We start from the raw sequence: 20,505 nt of genomic DNA on the forward strand, positions 1-20,505 counted from the left end.
ATATGCATCTGGAGGGTTGACTTTTGATGTAGTACATTGCTTTAAGTCATAATTTCACATTTGCAAAGACACAAAATGCCAAGGACTCATAATGTAATTGTCACATACAGTTTTTAAATGACAGTCATTTTATACCCCCATATCTTATTGAACATATTGCAGTACCTAGACTGCTACAGTGGCCTAGTGGTTAGAGTGTCTTCCTCGGATGTGGGAGGTCATGGGTTTATACACTGGTTGAGTCATACCAAAGACTTGTAAATATGGTACCAACAGCTGCCTCACTAGGTGCTCAGCATTAAGAGGTTAGTGTTAGGACTGGTCTGCCTGGCATGAGAATAATGTGACTGGGTGATACCCAAGTTCAAGACAACACAATAAACTGCCACACTGCAGACATTGTAGTGATATGACTGATTTTTTTTTTTAAAGCTACATTACAAATCCAAATCACACACACATACACACGCAGTACCTAGAATGTTTTATATAATTATTTTTGCATTATGAATGAGAGAAGCCTTGTTGATGTCCATTTATTTTTATGTCTTGTATGCAAGTGAAGTTTCTGTGCATCATTTCTTTGTTATTTTGTTAAACAATATATTAATTTAGTAGCCTTATTTATCTATGAGTTTCTGTGTACTAAGATTTCCTCATATACCATGGGAATTTCTGTGTACTAAGATTTCCTCATATACCATGGGAATTTCTGTGTACTTAGATGTCCTCATATACAATGGGAATTTCTGTGTACTAAGATTTCCTCATATACCATGGGAATTTCTGTGTACTAAGATTTCCTCATATACCATGGGAATTTCTGTGTACTTAGATTTCCTCATATACCATGGGAATTTCTGTGTACTTAGATGTCCTCATATACCATGGGAATTTCTGTGTACTAAGATTTCCTCATATACCATGGGAATTTCTGTGTACTAAGATTTTCTCACATACCATGGGAATTTCTGTGTACTAAGATTTCCTCACATACCATGGGAAATTCTGTGTACTAAGATTTCCTCACATACCATGGGAAATTCTGTGTACTAAGATTTCCTCATATACCATGGGAATTTCTGTGTACTTAGATGTCCTCCTATACCATGGGAATTTTTGTGTACTAAGATTTCCTCATTATGTTGATGAATGCATTTTTGTCTGTATGACAGTTATTCAGATCACATTAGGTTTAAGTATCACACAATTATTCAGATCACATTAGTTTACTGTATGACACGTTTAATCAAGTCACATTGGGTTCACATTGGTTTTGTTTGTTTGATGTGATTATTCAAATCACATTGGTTTTTTGCAACAGAATACCATTGTAACTGATTTACAGTAGATTGTAAATCGCTAATGATTCTTCAAAGTCTTGTATTCTTTTAGTTGACTTTATCATTTTCACTGGACTGTTATTATGATAATTAAAATTGTATCAGAATGTTTATTTTTCATTATTGTAAGTCACAACCATTCTATGTCCAGTTTATCCTAAACTTCAAAGTGCTGTGAAGCATCTTGGTAAAAATGATGATGTAATATAATACACATATTGATGATGTTGTAATGTAATAATCATATCATATCTGTGATGTAATATCACATCATATTAATGATGTAATGTAATAATCACATTATATTGATGATGTTGTAATGTAATAATCACATCATATCAGTGATGTTGTAATGTAATAATCACATCATATCAGTAATGTTGTAATGTAATAATCACATCATATCAGTGATGTTGTAATGTAATAATCAGATCATATCAGTGATGTTGTAATGTAATAATCAGATCATATCAGTGAAGTCATAATGTGATAATCACATCATATCAATGATGTAATGTAATAGTCACATCATATTGATGATGTTTTAATGTAATAATCACATCATATCAGTGATATTTAAATGTAATAATCACATCATATCAGTAATGTTGTAATGTAATAATCACATCATATCAATGATGTAATGTAATAATCAGTGTGTTTGTCTGATTTGGATTTTTTATGTAGCTTTAACAATATTTCAGTCATATCGCTACCATGTCTGCAATGTTTTAGTTTATTGTGATGTATAACACTGGAGAATATTGCTTCAGACATGTAGCACCATGTCTCACCCAGTCACATTATCCTAACACCAGGCCAACCAGTCATAAACCTAACATTTTAATGATTAGCACTAGTCTTTGGTGTGAATCAGCGGGGGTTTGAACATGTGTCCGCCTGATTCTGAGGCAGATACTCTAACCACTTAGTCCAGAGCAGTTATGTAATAATTACATTATATTACTGATGTCATAATGTAATAATCACATTATATCAGTGATGTTGTAATGTAATAATCACATTGTACCAATGATGTAATAAACACATCTCATCAGTGATATCATAATGTAATAATTACATCATTTCATAATGTGAAGTACACATTTATTTTTAAAAGGGGACAACCTCAAAAGATAATATCAGTTTTGATCTTACAATGCGGTGTAGTGCTGCTGTTGTGGTATCTACAACTACACAACTTTATTACAAAATGTTTTCAGTCTATCACATAAGTCATAACCAAGTTTTGTACCATGAAATCAAATGATAGAGAATGGTAATATTATTTTGGGGTTTTCCAATTACATGTACCTTTATTCTGCCTGTACCTTTAATATCAAAATGCTAATGATCAGTGTCATTTGTGAATTTGTTCCCACCAAGATTTAATTTATTTTTCCTACTTCAATCAGTCCCTAAAGTTCCCAGCTATGCAAGGGAAACGATGACCTCCAGGCAACACACACGGGAGGGAGATAAACTCGATATGTTAGATGCTCCTATTACATCACGGTCTGAGCCAGCCATGCAGAGTATAGTATCAGAAGAGATTCCTGTAGATGATGAACCAAAGCACCAGGAGGAAGCATTAAAAGTAAGTAAGGGGAATTTTAAAAAAACTGTTATTTTTTTATATTGTATCATATTGATGATATTGTAATGTAATTCACATATAAAAATATTTTTCTAATACTTTTTTATTCTTGAAGGTTCAATCAAACCTTTTCAAGTCAAAACTAGAAATGAAACAGAAATCTGGATCCAGTAAGGTAAAACCGACACATACTTTCATTTGAAAAATTTCTAGAGGTATTTCCATTTTCTTTTTTTTTTCGATCATTTTTTTAAATACAGGATTATGTTCCTCATTTTACTCAAATATTTGTAATAGAAAGTATCTTGTTTAGTACATGTCAAGTTTTCTTCTTGGCCAGACAAGCAAAAAATGTCATTAAAAGAAAAATAAATAAAAAACCCTTTTTTCAAATCAATCTGGACTGATTAAAATTTATATAAAGACAAATAATGAACACAGATTAAAACTTACATTAGAGGACTGTTTGTACTATTTTATTTTGAACATGTTTCTTTTCTCATGAGCCGGTAGCTTTTCATGGGTTGGTGGTTCTTTCTGGGGTTTTCCTGTGTTCTTCCTCCACCATTTGCACTGGCCGTCATGTATAGCCTATCCTGTGCTCAAAATGCCATTAAACCCTACAACAACAACAACAATTTTTCGTGAGTATTCAAAATAGACTGCTCATGAGTATTCAGAATACACCATTTTCAAGAGTGTTCAGAATAAACTGTTCTCAAGAGTGCTCACAATAGGCTGTTCTCATGAGTACTTAGAATAGACTGTTCTTAAGAGTGCTCACAATAGGCTGTTCTTATGAGTACTTAGAATAGACTGTTCTTAAGTGTACTAGGAATAGACTTCTCAAGAATGTTCCGAAGGGACTATTGAACATTCAGGATAAACAGTTTTCAAGATTGTTGAGCATATCTGTTAGTGTTCAGAATGGACTGTTCTTGTTAGACTTCTCATTAGTGTTATCAGTAGTGCTCAGAATAGACTGTTTCTCAAGAGTGTTCAGGATAGTGTATGTTCAAGAGTGCTCAGAATAGATTATCAAGAGTGTTTTGAATATGATGTTCTCAGGGGAGTTCATACTAGACATTTCTTGAGCATATTAAGAAAAGTCTTTTCTCAAGATTGTTTAGGATAGGGTGTTTTTAAGAGTGTTCAGAATATCTATTTACAGGAGTGTTTTCAATAGACTGCATCAATGAGCCAAACAGCTGGTTCTGAAGAATGTGCTGGATGGACTTTCCTCAGTAGTTTTTAGAATTGACTATTCTTAAGAGTTTTCATGATCACACTGTACACATTATTGAGGAATTTATTGTGGATTGGACTATTTTAATGGATATAAATTTCTGTGGTTTTGCAAAAATTTACATTTTTATTGGTACTTAAATTTGTGTATTTTGCAAGGGGTCCTAGTCATGTTGCAAGTCTGTGCTCTTAAAATAAGTAACAGAAAAGAGTGAAGACAACAAGCTTTGTAAACAAATAATTTATTTTCCTAGAATACAAAGTGAAAAGTGAGAAAAAAGAACTTATCATATTGCAAATTGAATCCAAAAATAATCCAAGAAATTAAGACACAAGTCCTATTAATAAAATGTCCTGAATGAAACTCAGTTCAAGTCCCAAAGAGATCCAAAAATAAAGGTGATGGCGGGTTTGTTATGGCCAGCAAAGTGTTGATGTGTCAACAGTCTCTTGTTGAATCACAGAAATATTACTCCATTTTTGAATTCAGTATATCCTCCAGTGGATGTCTTTATCCAAGAATTTTATCAGAGCACTTTTTGCATTTCCAGAGAAAATAATGACTTGAATTCAGTAATTTGAAGAAAATAAATCTCATCCCAAACTGGTCACAACATAATACAACTTGAAGTGCTAGATATTAAAGCAAGACTGGCAGAATCCTCACAGTCACATGATAATATAGTTCTCTACTTGACCTCTTGACCTTAGGTCACAATTAGCATTTTCTAAAACCAACCATTACCTAATGGAAAATAACCTTGTAGAATGATCTAATGAGCCTTGTTTATTTAGAACACAATAGCCTACAAATTCACTTAGGAATCTCCAAAACCCTGACCCTGATCAACATATTTACTCCTTCTTTGTTTGCCTGAATAATAATCCTGATAATAAGCTCATACACATAGAGAATAATGAAGCTATTGTTAGTTGTTTACATAAATGAAATAAAAAAATTAAAAAAGTCAATCAGGTAAAGCAGAAATGAACTCAGTTTTGGAAAGGTCAAGTCCAGCAAAAAATGTTACATTGCAATAACATGTAATGAAATATAAAAATAAAAAAAATTAACAAACAAACAATTAAATTAAATATACATAACATTCTATCCACAGCTGGATTGTTCTCTATGTCTTTAAATTTGTGGATTTTGCAAGGGGTCCTGTCTATCCACAGCTGTATTGCTCTGTCTTTAAATTTGTGGATTTTGCAAGGGGTCCTCTCTATCCACAGCTGTATTGCTCTGTCTTTAAATTTGTGGATTTTGCAAGCGGTCCTTGTCTGTCCACATCTGGACTGTTCTCTGTCTTTAAATGAGTGGATTTTGCATGTAGTCTTATTCTCTCTACAGCAGGATCATTGTTTTTTTGGTTTCTTAAATTTGGTATCTTTAACAGTCACATAATTAAAAAACATTGATACCCCCTGAACAGTACTGATTTCAAATTATGTTTCACACTGGTATGTATTTTATTTTTCTCTATGATGTACCTCAGGAGCCAAGATTTCGCCATGAGGCATGGAAAGAACAGCTTAGCTCAGAAGAAAGAGAGCTAGAACGAGCCCAGCTGGCCTTGTTAGATGCCAGAGTCAACTATCTGAGAAATCCTCGTTTCATTCCCCCATCTGCTCCACCTGGGGGACGTAGCCTTATCAAACCATATAAACTTCCACCAAAAGAGATCGGCATTCAGACCAAACCAGAGCTAACTAGGTGAGTCATTAATTTCAGATTTGTTTGTTTTCATTTGAGTTTTTTCCTCAAGGCTTCTACTGATTTATTGTAAATGATAAAAATATTGTATATTAGGACTTGATATAAATTGTTTTAACTTGTGTCAGTAAGACCATAGGACTGGTAACATGACAAAATGTGTCAGTAAAACTAACCATTGCAATCTTTAATTTTGATTCATTTTGAATGCCCAGATGACCTTTTTGACAATGAGATACATAATATTTAATTTTCAAAAACAGCTGTATAAAATTTGCATAACTGTGTTGGAATTTGGATCCAAATCCTACATTGATGCTTGTTTTCTGCCACTAATATGTGTACTTTCTTTACATGCACTGCTAAAAACTCGGTGAAATAGGTGTTATAACTTTTCATTTCAAAATACTGATTTCATATAGACTTGAATAAGTTGAATTCTTCAGTGTTTACAAAGGTTTATTGTTCCCTTAAGGATTCAAATTAGATACACTTCAAGGATGATGTAAGCACATATTGCCAGAGCTTCAGTTGACTCCTTTGTATATAAATTCAAGCTGGTACTTATGTGACCAGCAGTGATTGTTGTTTAAGTTCAGTCCATACCTAGGTCACAATTCGCAGCAGTAATTTAAGGTAAGATGCACTTCTGTCCATATGAGTTCAAGTCTCAGCTCAGCCAATGTTTGTATGTGAGAAAGCTTGTCAGGAGCTTCCAGATGGTCAGTGGTTTTTCCTGGTGTTTTCCCAGGTTCTTCCTCCACCAAAATATACTGGCCGCCATGTAAAGCCTATAATGTGCTGAAAAATGGCATTAAACCCCACAAATAACAATTTAAGGTGAGATCAGAAACTCTTTCACATGGTATAACAGATAACTGCATAAACAATGACAAGTCAGGAATTTCTTACTGCATCAACCGTTCACCAAATTTATCACTTTGTTGTGTAGTTTTGGTTGTTCCTTTACTACAAACTCAGAACATACCTGACATACATTATATGATTTCAGGTCCAAGGAGCCATCCACAATTTTCCTTGTATCTCCACCTGTCCTTGTCTTCAGAGACTACAAAATGGGTCAAGTGTATGAGGTGAGACTGTTTATGATAATTAGCCATTTATTATGATAGTACTAATTCTTTAAACAAATTTAGTTAAATTATTTATCTGTATTAAGATCAGGTGAGTTTCATGATGTCTGGTTGAGTCAGTATAGTAAAGTTTAACCTCAGTTAACATCCATTTACTGATGGTTATATAAACTTAAACTGTTGTATCCAAAATTCAGGTTAATTTGTTTCTATGCCTCCCCCCAACATCATATTTCAGAAGGATGAGTACCTAATGTTACCTATGTCCATCCATCCCATAATGTCCCATAATACCCAATTTCTACTTAATGGTTTTTGAAATACTTCATGGACTGAAATCAAATTTGGCATGAAGCTTTACATTATAAGAACTTTGGTTGTGTGCTGCAAAATTTACAGAGTTATGTGCCCCGTTTGGCTTCGAACTTTGCCGATAACTTTTGAAGGACCGCTTGGATTGAAATTAAATATGTTTTGAGACATCACATTAAGAAGACTTAAGTCAGATTCAATTTCAATTTCTTTTTTCTGGCAAAATTAGTTTACTTAGAACTTTACCCCTTTATTTCCATTTTTGAAGATCACAAGGGTAACACAAAACAACCTTTCTACTTTCCACTTTAGAGGAATTCACGATAGTATTAAACAGTTTTGTGAGATTTTTCATGTAGAGATTTTTGTTTGAAGCGGCATCCATACTTTATCCCTGTATTTCTCCTTCATTACTTACAGTTGAATCAAGAATGCATGATTTAATGGTCTACCTACAATTGGAAAAAGGGGCCCCGAGTGGCCGAGTGGTCTAAAGCACTATCCATCATGGATCACTGCCATCTCACCTCTGTCTGCGTGGGTTCGAGTCTTGGGCTTGGCCAATGTGGATATGTGAGAAAGCTTGCCGGTAGCTTCTCGTGGGTCGGTGGTTCTTTCTGGGGGTTTTCCTGGGTTCTTCCTCCATCATTAATACTGGCTGCCATGTATAGCCTATCTTGTGCTGAAAATGGCATTAAACCCTATGACAACAACAACAATATGACAACAATTGGAGAATTCTAGCACAGAAAAATTTAGTTTTTGATTGAGTTGTGTTCTACATTATACATGACTGGCTGCCCGTTTTCTCCTCAGGCTGATTTTGCTTAAACTTTTAGTACAGTCTGATTTTGTGGGTGTATGATCAAATTGTGCTCTACTTTCCTCTTCACTAAAGCAATAACTGAGATAAAATTGTTATCACCTTACATGAGAAATGTCTTTGATTTTGTTCAGTATAGGTTTTAATACTATTGAAAATCGCAGACACATTTCCCTTCAACTGTGTCATCCTGGTAGGGTCATCCATGTTGTATAGACACATTTCCCTTCAGCTGTTTCATCCTGGTAGGGTCATCCATGTTGTATAGACACTTTTCCCTTCAATTGTGTCATATTGGTAGGGTCATCTATGTTGTATAGACACATTTCCCTTCAATTATGTCATGTTGGTAGGGTCATCCATGTTGTATAGACACATTTCCCTTTAATTGTGTCATGTTGGTAGGGTCATCCATGTTGTATAGAGACAGATTTACCTTCAGTTGTGTCATATTGGTAGGGTCATCCATGTTGTAAGGACACATATCTAATTATAGACACAAATTATTTTGGATTAATGGGACTCAACTGAAATTCTGTTTTTATTCCTTATTCCCGCTTTCATGCTTAAAATTGGTTGATAAGCCAAGTTTTATCCTTCAAAAAAACTTTAAAATTTGTTCTGATTCTTCCTTATTTTATCCCATGTTATATTATTTATTAGAAAACTTGCAAAGAAAAATGTACATTAAAAAATTATTATTTTAGCAAATGAAGATAAATGTTTTGAAATATTTCTTTGTTACAGTAGGACAAATTAACTCTGTTTTGCTCAAAATTATCACTCTATTTTCTCAGCAAATACTGGAGGTGAAGAATGTGTCAGCGGTTATTCGACAATGTCAGGCCTTGCCCACAAGCACTGTGTACTTCTATGTTGGACTAGGTAGGTGTCAGCAGCTTGACTTAGCTTGAAAAGCATCGACTGAGCAATTATCAAGATAATGGATGCCAAGAGAGAGAGAGTACACATATGCTATTTTGCTTGGCAACCATGCAAGTATTGTACAATTCAAATACTTTCAGGAATTAATATGGTAGGTATAGCAAGGAATTTTTTTAAAATTAAAATTCACATATTTTTATGTACTCATGTGCAGAAAGCAGATATACGTGTATTTGACTTTAATATTTGTCTCTGTTTTTGCTGTGTGAGTGTGATCTCAGCTTAATTGCCAATTTGATCTCGATGTCAATGCAAGTGTGATTTCTACTTAAACACCAATGAGACTAGAATTGTAGTTGGTACTTCATTTAGACAATGGTACTTTTAATATGGAGGCAGTCATATTACTATATATGTTCAACCTCTGCATGAGGTATTAAAATTTGTTATGTTTGATAAATAAAAATTTGTAATAATCTCCAAAACTTAACATATTACATCATGTCATAAAACTGGTATGTCACACTATGAAAATAAATTAATATATAGCAGCAGTATTACATCATGTCTGAAAACTGGTATGTCACACTATGAAAATAAATATATAGCAGCAGTATTACACCATGTCATAAAACTGGTATGTCACACTATGAAAATAAATGAATATATAGCAGCAGTATTACATCATGTCTGAAAACTGGTATGTCACACTATGAAAATAAATTAATATATAGCAGCAGTATTATATCATGTCATAAAACTGGTATGTTACACTATACAAATAAATTAATAAAGAGTAGCAGACCAACCATTCAACTGTAGGGACCTTTATGGACCCACAGATTGAGGCCAAAACTATCAGGGTTCCTTGAATCCATAAAGGCCTGGGGGAGGTGGCACCATCCCCTTCCCCCAGGAACAACTAGCAGGCTGTGGTGCAGTCAGAAAAAAGTGGCACATGCACAATTGTGCGAACGCTACTATAATTAAACTCAACAACAACAAGAGTAGCAGTATTATACCATGTCATAAAACTGGCATGTCACACTATGAAAATAAATTAATATATAGCAGCAGTATTACATCATGTCATAAAACTGGTATGTCACACTATGAAAATAAATTAATATATAGCAGCAGTATTACACCATGTCATAAAACTGGTATGTCATACTTTGAAAAAACTAAAAACAACAAAACTTATCAATTACATGGTCATATGACATGAGATTAATGAAATCTGTTGGATAATACAATATGCTACTTGCTGCATGTGTTATTTCACTTATTTCCTACATTAAATCTGCTGAATAATACAATATGCTACTTGCTGCTTGTGTTATTCCACTCATTTCCTACATTAAATCTGCTGAATAATACAATATGCCGCTTGCTGCTTGTGTTATTCCACTCATTTCCTACATGAAATCAGTAGAATAATACAATATGATACATGCTGTTTGTGTTATTCCATTCATTTCATACATACGTGAAATCTGCTGAATAATACAATATGCTACTTGTTGTTTGTGTTATTTCACCCATTTCATACATTTTATACCAGATGAATACTGAAGGAAGATTCCTCATCGACACTACTAATAGACTGACAAAATGTGTATTCTCTACTCTACTAATAGACTGACAGAATGTGTATTCTCTACTCTACAGGTCAGTTTCCAGGTGAACATGGATTGATAGCCCCAGGCATGAGCTGCAAGTATGCAATACGATTTGCCCCGGATTCACTGAAGGATTTTGATGATGAGATCCAGATCCAGACCCAATCCTCGACTCCAATCATTGTCCCTCTTCAAGGCAGGAGGGCCAGCCCACGACTCACATGTATGTTTTGCTCATGGACACAGTCTCTTTCCCACTGTATGGCAAAACAGAGGTGTTTAAAATACATAAAAAAATTTTGCAAATTGTTAAGTACAAAAATTCAGTAAGATAATAAGCACCACAAAGAGAAAGAACTCATATATTTTTTTTAAAAATTGTTTTGAAGGAGATTACTTGTTGCTGCCCAGTATGTACACATCTTTTTATCAGCAGAATGTTCGAATCTCAATGTCATTTGCTTTTTGCAGTGCCTGCTATATTGGATATAGGTTATAGCTTGGTTGGAGGTTGTCAATTGGCCCAGTTTATTCTCAAGAATGAGGGAGGGAGTGGCAGGTTCTGTATCTTGCCCAAATCATCCTGGCCTACCACAAGCTTCAAGGTAAAACTGTGTCCTCAGTTTTTTTAACTTCATCAAATGAAATATTGCTTATTATGATGTTTTTTTTAATCTTTTAATATTGTTGATAATATAACTGCAATAACATGACAAGTGTATGACAGTGTACATCTCTTTGTGTCTGAGTGAAATATGTGTGTAATACCACTGCAGTATCTTACAGAACATAAGATAATGTACAGACCAATGTGTCTGAAGGAAATGTGGTGTCATTGCAGTATCATACAGAGTGTAAGACAGTGTACATCCCTTTGTGTGTGTGAAATATGTGTGTAATACCACTACAGTGTCTTACAGAACATAAGATAATGTACAGCCCAATGTTTCTGAAGGAAATGTGATATCATTGGAGTATCATACAGAGTGTAAGACGGTGTACAGTGTTATGTATAGTTGATTTTTTTATTGTGTGCTTGACCTTTGTCTTTGATTGAGGGTAGAGTTTTGGCCTACCAGACTATTCTCTTGTGTTTTTTTTCTTCATGTTGTTTACAATAATTTAAGTTCAAAACCTAACCTTGTTCATGAATTTGATAGAAATTTCCATAGGAAGTGACCCACATCCAGAGCATTTTGTTGTGTCATAGGTCAGATGGCAGTATGTATATAAAGACTGGTAAAAATATTATTCATTTCTGTTTTTAATGTCGGTATGTGGAATCATTTACTGATGTGTTCAGATATAATTTGAGAGGAAATATTTTTTAATTATTCATTGAAATTATAAAGTACTTATTGATATTTTGGACTAAAACTTTGGGATTATTGAGGACTCATTCAGAGACAGTCTGGATTGTATCATGGTGATACTTAAAGACTATTGTTATATCAGCACATTCACAACATTTTTATTTCATTTGGAACATTCTATACTTTTGGACTTGTGAAAGGAAATTTGGCATTATTTGATATTTAATTCACAATACTGTAACTTCCTCTAACATTTTCACTTTGTGCTATGGGGAAATTTTTTGAATTTTACTAAATTTGTTGCTTTCACATTCTTTCTGTAACATAGTTTAAGACCATAAAGTTGTAACAGTAGTTCAAGGTGTCTGAATAAAATACACATGTAGCCCTTGCTGATTGAAAGTATAATATCACTGTGATAACATACAGATTATAAGACAGTCTAAATGAAATATGCATGCAATATCACTGTGATGTACAGATTATAAGACAGCCTAATGAAATACACATGTAATATCACTGTGATAACATACAGATTATAAGACAGTATAAATGAAATACACATGTAATATCATTGTGATATACAGATTATAAGACAGTCTAAATGAAATACACATGCAATATCACTGTGATAACATACAGATTATAAGACAGTCTAAATGAAATATGCATGCAATATCACTGTGATGTACAGATTATAAGACAGTCTAAATGAAATACACATGTAATATCACTGTGATATACAGATTATAAGACAGTCTAAATGAAATACACATGTAATATCACTGTGATATACAGATTATAAGACAGTCTAAATGAAATACACATGTAATATCACTGTGATATCACTTTTGTTTTATTATTTGGCTACAACTGTCTATTTTGAAGACAGCATGAGAGAGATAAAATCAAGTCTAGATATAAGTAACATCTTTCATTGTTTTATTTAAATATGTTTTTAAGGTCTTTTTAAAGGCTAAATATTAAATTAATTGTTTTCTGTAGGTTGCTTGACCATCCAACTTAGCTTTCATTCCATGACAGTGTGCATTTGTAACCAAATTACCATTTTTGGTCAGTTTCTTATGCCCACTGGCCCCTGGCACCCCCACCCCACCCCATCCCACCCCACCCCCGTTTTTAAACCAATTTCATCAACTTACAGCATGTCACTCACTCCATTGATGACACCTGTACAACCATATCTTATATTTACCTGGTTTGGAGTTCATTAACAAAACTTATGGCTGGACTTAAACCTAAGACTTAAAACCAGCAATTTAGTTTTAGCAGTCAAAAGTGTACCTTCGTCAAAGTTCGTATGACTTCCAGACTGGGTAAGAAAGAACTCTATTGATTTGGGATCCAAAGGTCATAGGTCAGTTTGAGTATGACAAGAAAATTTGGCTTTTGCATAATAAAGTTTGTTCTAGACCATGTACCTTGGTCAATGTTTCAGATGGCTTGCACATAGGTATGGAAGAGGCATGCTGATTTGCAGGTACAAAAGGTCAAAGGTAAAGGTCATTATGACTAATAGGAAATGGTCTTTGGCACTGTTACTGTTGTCTTAGTTAGTTCCTTGATCCAGACTTTCATGATGGCTTGCACTTAGCATAATAAAGAAAAATATAGATTTGGGATCATATTTGTCAAAGGACATAGTCATGGTAAGTGTAATAAGAAAATGTGCTATACTGGAATGATGTTTGTCTGAAAGTGAAGATGAATTTTCATGCTAATTAAGTATTTGATATTTTGCTTTCTGCAAAGAGGTAAGACCTTAATTATACTGGCCATGAAAAATTCTGGCAAATTTCTAATTTTCGCCAAACATGATTAAGTTTGTATGCCTCATGCTTTGTCATGGAAATGGACATTGTAGCCATTTTATATTCATCTCCAAGATGGAGGAAACACAGTCAACATATAACACTGAAGTTGTCTTGTTGTTTATTGTATATTAACATTATTAAGTTAAGTAACATAATAATGCAGTAAATAGGATCATAAGTTTTATTTCTGTTGTGAAATTTATGCAACTACCCAAATTATTTCAATATTGTCCAGATTTTTTTAAATTCAACAATATTGTTTTTATTTTCTTTGTTTGTACTTAAATGTTTTGGGATGGGTTCTTTTGTGGTATAAAGTAAAATCATTTTCTCTTAGTTTGTTAAAAATTAAAGTCTAAGTGTAGATCAATATCTATTTATTAAAAGTAGAATTCATAAGTATCCCTCTGATGGCCTAGTGGTAGAACATCCATCTTGGATGCGGGATGTCACAGGTTTGAACCCTGGCCAAGTCAAACCAAAGACTTTTAAAAATGGTACAATCTGCCTCACTTGGTGCTCAGCATTAAGAAGGTTAGTGTTAGGACTGGTCAGCCTGGTGTCAGGATAATGTGACTGGGCGGGACATCAAGCCACATGTCTACGGCATGATGCCCCAGTGCTGGATATCACTATAAACTGTCACACTACAGACATCATAGCAATATGACTGAAAAATTGTTAAAGTTAGGTTAAAATCTAAACCACACACACACACACACACAGAATTTGTAAGCCCTGGTTTATATTTTTAACATAAAAAGATACACAAATAGTAGCAAGTCTGATGATGACTGATCATAATAGCAAGTCTCATAATGACTTTGAACATAGTAGCAAGTCTGATGATGACTGAACATAATAGCAAGTCTCATGATGACTTTGAACATACTAGAAAGTTTGATGATGACTTTGAGCATAATAACAAGTCTGATGATGACTTTGAACATATTAGCAAATCTTATGATGACTGAATATACTAGCAAGTCTGATGATGACTGATCATAATAGCAAGTCTCATAATGACTTTGAACATATTAGCATGTCTAATGATTACTGAAAATAAAAGCAAGTCTCATGATAACTTTGAACATAGTAGCAAGTCTGATGATGACTTTGAACATAGCAGCAAGTCTTGATTTTGGACATAGATAATATTAAGCCAGTTGATGATATGAAATACAGCATCAACTCGTATTATGATTTTTAATTTAAATTGTGTTCAGACTTTTACAGTTTCAACAAATAATATTTTTTCTATAATAATTAGATTGGAAATATTGATGATGGTGATGGTGATGACAATAATAAGTAGAAGAAGAATACATCTATTGTTCATGTAAATTATCACATCCGTTTGTATATTTTCAGTCCTCAGTGAACAATGGTAGTGTGCATCTGCCTCCATTTGAAATCCGTCCCTCAGTCTTAGAATTATTAAAGGGAGAAACGGGGGTTATTGAAGTAGTCTTCTGTCCGCCAGCTGTCAAGACATATACACAGGAATTTGTCATGGTCTGTGACAACTGTCATGTCAAACATTTCACTTTGAAAGGTAATTTATTCATTCTTCTGTTTGAAATAACCAACTTAATTACAGTCATAATTTTTACTTTGGGGATTGTGTTACCTGTTAATGTTCTGTAGATGATTCTTTTCTTCAGATTAGTCATTTGGATAATTATGGACTGTTTGTCCATCAAATACATCTTGTGTGCGTATGCAAATCAAAAACTATATATATATATATATATATATATATATATATATATATATATATATATATATATATATGTTGGTGGGGAAAGGCAGTCAGATTCCATTTCTTTTTTATATGATATTGGCAAATATGCATGGGAAGTCATATTAAAACCCCATCATTTAATATTCTACACATCACTGACCTCTGCAGCATCTGTGAAATCAATTTTAACAAATTCAGAAAAGGCATCTTGAGCAAAAACATAATCTAAATCTTACTCAGAAACCTTAAAGTATATATTGACACTTGAGAAATGGCACTAGATTATCTTTTTTTGTATTTTTGTTTTAATCATGATTTTAATTTGGGCAAATTTTATATTTTCTGTCCCTGTTATGAGATCTATTGTGCTCAAGATATAACCCAATGACCCCATTATAAGTCCTGTTTTGCTCAGGAGAAACCCAGTTACCCCATTTTGATACCTATTGTGCTCAAGAGGAAACATTTTGGCTCCATTATAAGAACTAATGTGCTCAGAAGGAAGCCCTGTGATTCCATTGTGAGACCTATTGTGCTCAGGAAAAAACAAAGTTACCCCATTATATGGCCAATTGTGCTAAGGAGAAACCCTATCACCACATTATGAGACCTATCGTGCTCAGGAAAAAACAAAGTTACCCCATTATATGGCCAATTGTGCTAAGGAGAAACCCTATCACCACATTATGAGACCTATCGTGCTCAGGAAAAAACAAAGTTACCCCATTATATGGCCAATTGTGCTAAGGAGAAACCCTATCACCACATTATGAGACCTATCGTGCTCAGGAGAAAGCCATGTGTTCCTATTATAAGATATATTATGCACAGGTGAAAACCCTGTGACCCCATTATAAGATCTTTTGTGCATAGGTGAAAACCCTGTGACCCCATTATGAGACCTAATATACTCAGGAGGAAACCCTTTGATTCCATTGTGAGACTCAAAGACCAATTACAACCTCAACCTGAGTCTATGCTCCAACTCCAGTTCTTTAGATTACTGCAAAATGTATTCCCTCTTCATATAATTAATCTCCTTATTTAAAATAAATCTCAACCTATTTTCTGTCTAAAGTGCTTTTTCACTGTTGAACATTACAATGTTTGAAAGTGTTGTCAAGTTGAGGAGTTTTGTGTGTGTGTGTCATCAGTCCCCATATTCACAAAAGTCCTCATTTTGAGTGGGAGTTTCATATGCATGTGATTAGGCTCCATATTCGCAAAGGTCCTCAACTTGAGTGGGAGTTTCATATGCATGTGATTAGGCCCCATATTCACAAAGGTCCTCAACTTAAGTGGGAGTTTCATATGCATGTGATTAGGTCCCATATTCATAAAAGTCCTCAACTTGAGTGGGAGTTTCATATGCATGTGATTAGGCCCCATATTCACAAAGGTCCTCAACTTGTGTGGGAGTTTCATATGTACGTGATCAGGCCCCATAGTCACAAAGGTCCTCAACTTAAGTGGGAGTTTCATATGTATGTGATCAGGCCCCATAGTCACAAAGGTCCTCAACTTAAGTACACACCCAACTCCATTTCTGATAGTTGATCATAAAAACAATTATTAAATGTTTGAAGGATTGAAATTTATCTAAATTAAAAGTATTCTTCTGTTTGGGTGATTTGTTTCAAGAAAAACTGAATGATGAATTTTTTTTCTTTTACAAAATGCACAAATTCAGTATTATTATTCAGTCAAGTTATTTATTAGCCAAGTCGATTTTGAATATGGGTCCAGGCCACTTCCAGCTGGTATGACATATTTTCATGATGTTAGCTGTACTCAAGTATTGAATTGTGTACTGACAATTTAAAAGTCATGTGTGATATTTTTCAGTTTAAATGTTTGTCCGGGCATTTGGGAAAAATGTACTTTGAACCATTAGACATAGGTTCAAGCTATTGCAATATTACCTGTCAAACATTTTGAAGTTAATAAACCACGTATTTATTTCAGTATTCCCTGTCAAACATTTGAACTTAATAAACCATATATTCCAATACGGTCTGTCAAACATTTGAACTAGTAAACATTGTATTCTATTATGGTCTGTCACACATTGGAACTAGTAAACCATGTATTCTAATATTCCCTGTCAAAATTTTGACTTAATGAACTCAATATTCCAATATGGTCAGTCAAATAGTTCAACCTAGTAAACCATGTATTTCGGTATGGTCTGTCAAACATTGAACTTAATTAACCATGTATTCTAATATTCCCTGTCAAACATTTGAATGTAGTTGCTTATGTTTTCCACATTATATTTTGTCAGTTGAACTTAGTACATCTTGTACTCTAGCATGTTCTCACTCTGTCAATCATTTTGACTTAGTTAAACAATGTGTTCCAATATGGCATTATCAATCATCTGAGTTTAATAAACTTTGTATTCCAGTAAGCTGAACCAGGCTACTATATGCTCCATCATTTGAACTTAGTAAACCATGCATTTCAACATGCTTTGTCAAACATTTTAATTTGGCAAGCCATCTTTTCTAACATTTTCTTTTAGACAGTTTCACTTGGTAAACCATTATATAATCAAACAATTGAACTTGGTCAACTGTGTATTTCAGTATATTCTAAGAATTGAACTTAGTTTAATCAAGTATTCTAACATGCACTGTCAAATATTTGAACTTGGTAAACTGTGTATTTCAGTATATTTTAAGAATTGAACTTAGTTTAATCAAGTATTCTAACATGCACTGTCAAACATTTGAACTTGGTAAACTGTGTATTTCAGTATATTTTAAGAATTTAACTTAGTTTAATCAAGTATTCTAACATACACTGTCAAACATAATCTGTATATTCTAACATGCTTTCAGATATTTGAACTTAGTTTGCCATGTATTCCACTATTCTCTGTCATTTTAAGTTAGTATAATCTCAAACATTTAAACTTGTTAAACCATTTATTCTAATATGCTCAAACATTCAAACTCAGTTAACCACATATTGCAAAATATTCTGCGAAACATTTTGAACTTAATAATCTTTGTATCCCATCATGCTCATGTACAAATTTTGAACTTTGTAAATCACACAATCCAACATGCTCTTCCAAGCTTTTGGACTTAGTAAACTACGCATATATCTCTATAATAATATTCACCTGGTAGATGATGTATTATACTTATGATAGTCACCAAGTAGATAATGTAGTGTACTTACTGATAGTTACCTGGTAGATAATGTAGTATAATTATTGATAGTCACCAGGTTGATAATATAGTGTAGTTAATGATAGTCACCAGGTAGATGATAATATAGTGTACTCGTTGGTAGCCACCATGTAGATAAGTGTGAAAATAGCAGAGAAATATAGTGTACAGATGACTGTCACCAAGTAGATAATGTGTAAATAACTTTGAAAGTAGCAAAGGAATGTACTATGCTTACTGAGGTTTACCAGGTAGTTAAATGTGAAATCTGAAAGGAAGGGTTAGTTACTGACGGTCACGAAATAGATAAATGTGAAAGTAACAAAGGACTGTAGTGTCTTTACTGACAGTCAGCAAGTAGATAAATGTAGATGAAAAATGTGAAAGTAACAAAGGGATGTAGTGTCCTTACTGACAGTCACCAGGTAAATAATGTAAAAGTATAAAAGGACTAACGTGTCCTTAATGATGGTCACCAGGTAAATAATGTAAAAATATCAAAGGACTAATGTGTCCTTAATGATGGTCACCAGGTAAATAATGTAAAAATATCAAAGGACTAACATGTCCTTAATGATGGTCACCAGGTAAATAATGTAAAAATATCAAAGGACTAATGTGTCCTTAATGATGGTCACCAGGTAAATAATGTAAAAATATCAAAGGACTAATGTGCATTCTGATGCTTTTCAGATTAAGACACTGAGTTTCTCTTTTCTTACTTATTCAGATTTTGTATGTGAACAGTACTCCCTCTGTCTGTGGGAGCCATAGAGTATACAGCTTTTTATTGGCACAGTACTCCCTCTGTTTTTTTTAATGTATTTAGGTGAAGCACAGCGGGCTGGAGTGGAGTTAACCCATGTAGAAAGAGGAACAAGTGAACCTAAGCCGGGGGAACTCATAGATGCAACAGCTCAAAATCACATCAAGTTTGACGATCTTAATCCCTTCACTTACACCGACAGGACCATTGTTGTCAAGAATTTAACGTACGTTGTCAAACATAAAAGTTGTACAGGTTTTCTTTTGGAACTGTTTGGAGTCAAATTTGTCTTTGAATTTGTAACATGGTTCAGATGTAAAGTTGCAATATAGTCTTATTTAGCTGACATGCCTTTATCATACAACGCCACAAATGAGAAGAATTTCTTAGCCATAATTCATAAATTGTGTCTGTTTATGTGTCAGTCATCATTATCTGTTATTTTTATTGCCAATAATTTGTGTTTGATAAAGGAGGTTAGGCTGTAGCTGAGCCCACATTAGTCAGAAAGCGACACATATGGAACACTTGGTATCAATATAGGCAATACTTTGTATCAACATAGGCAGTACTTGGTATCAATATAGGGGACACTTGGTATCAATATAGGGAACACTTGGTATCAATATAGGCAGTACTTGGTATCAACATAGGGGACACTTGGTATCAATATAGGGAACACTTGGTATCAATATAGGCAATACTTTGTATCAACATAGGCAATACTTGGTATCAATATAGGGAACACTTGGTATCAATATAGGCAATACTTTGTATCCACATAGGCAATACTTGGTATCAATATAGGGAACACTTGGTATCAATATAGGCAATACTTTGTATCAACATAGGCAATACTTTTGTATCCACATAGGCAATACTTGGTATCAGTATATGGAACACTTGGTATCAATATAAGCAATACTTTGTATCAACATAGGCAATACTAGGTATCAATATAGGGAACACTTGGTATCACTATAGGCAATACTTTGTATCAACATGGGCAATACTTGGTATCAATATAGAG

General features: G+C 33.8%; 1 protein-coding gene across 3 annotated transcripts in view; it reads left to right on the plus strand.

Moving 5' to 3' along the window:
• LOC149781001 (deleted in lung and esophageal cancer protein 1-like) overlaps positions 1-20,505 on the plus strand; it is a 122,086-nt gene that overhangs the window by 14,584 nt on the left and 86,997 nt on the right. For all 3 annotated transcript variants that reach the window (XM_089938114.1, XM_089938116.1, XM_089938115.1), the window contains 8 exons: positions 2,759-2,940; positions 5,685-5,902; positions 6,915-6,996; positions 8,929-9,016; positions 10,688-10,861; positions 11,110-11,243; positions 15,158-15,341; positions 19,539-19,701. In XM_089938114.1, the coding sequence (XP_089794240.1) occupies positions 2,759-2,940; positions 5,685-5,902; positions 6,915-6,996; positions 8,929-9,016; positions 10,688-10,861; positions 11,110-11,243; positions 15,158-15,341; positions 19,539-19,701 (1,225 nt within the window). The remainder of the gene's footprint in view (positions 1-2,758; positions 2,941-5,684; positions 5,903-6,914; positions 6,997-8,928; positions 9,017-10,687; positions 10,862-11,109; positions 11,244-15,157; positions 15,342-19,538; positions 19,702-20,505) is intronic.

Source organism: Sinohyriopsis cumingii, chromosome 16 (genome assembly GCF_028554795.1).
Source record: "Sinohyriopsis cumingii isolate HCF-2022 chromosome 16, ASM2855479v2, whole genome shotgun sequence".
Classification (NCBI taxonomy): domain Eukaryota; kingdom Metazoa; phylum Mollusca; class Bivalvia; order Unionida; family Unionidae; genus Sinohyriopsis; species Sinohyriopsis cumingii.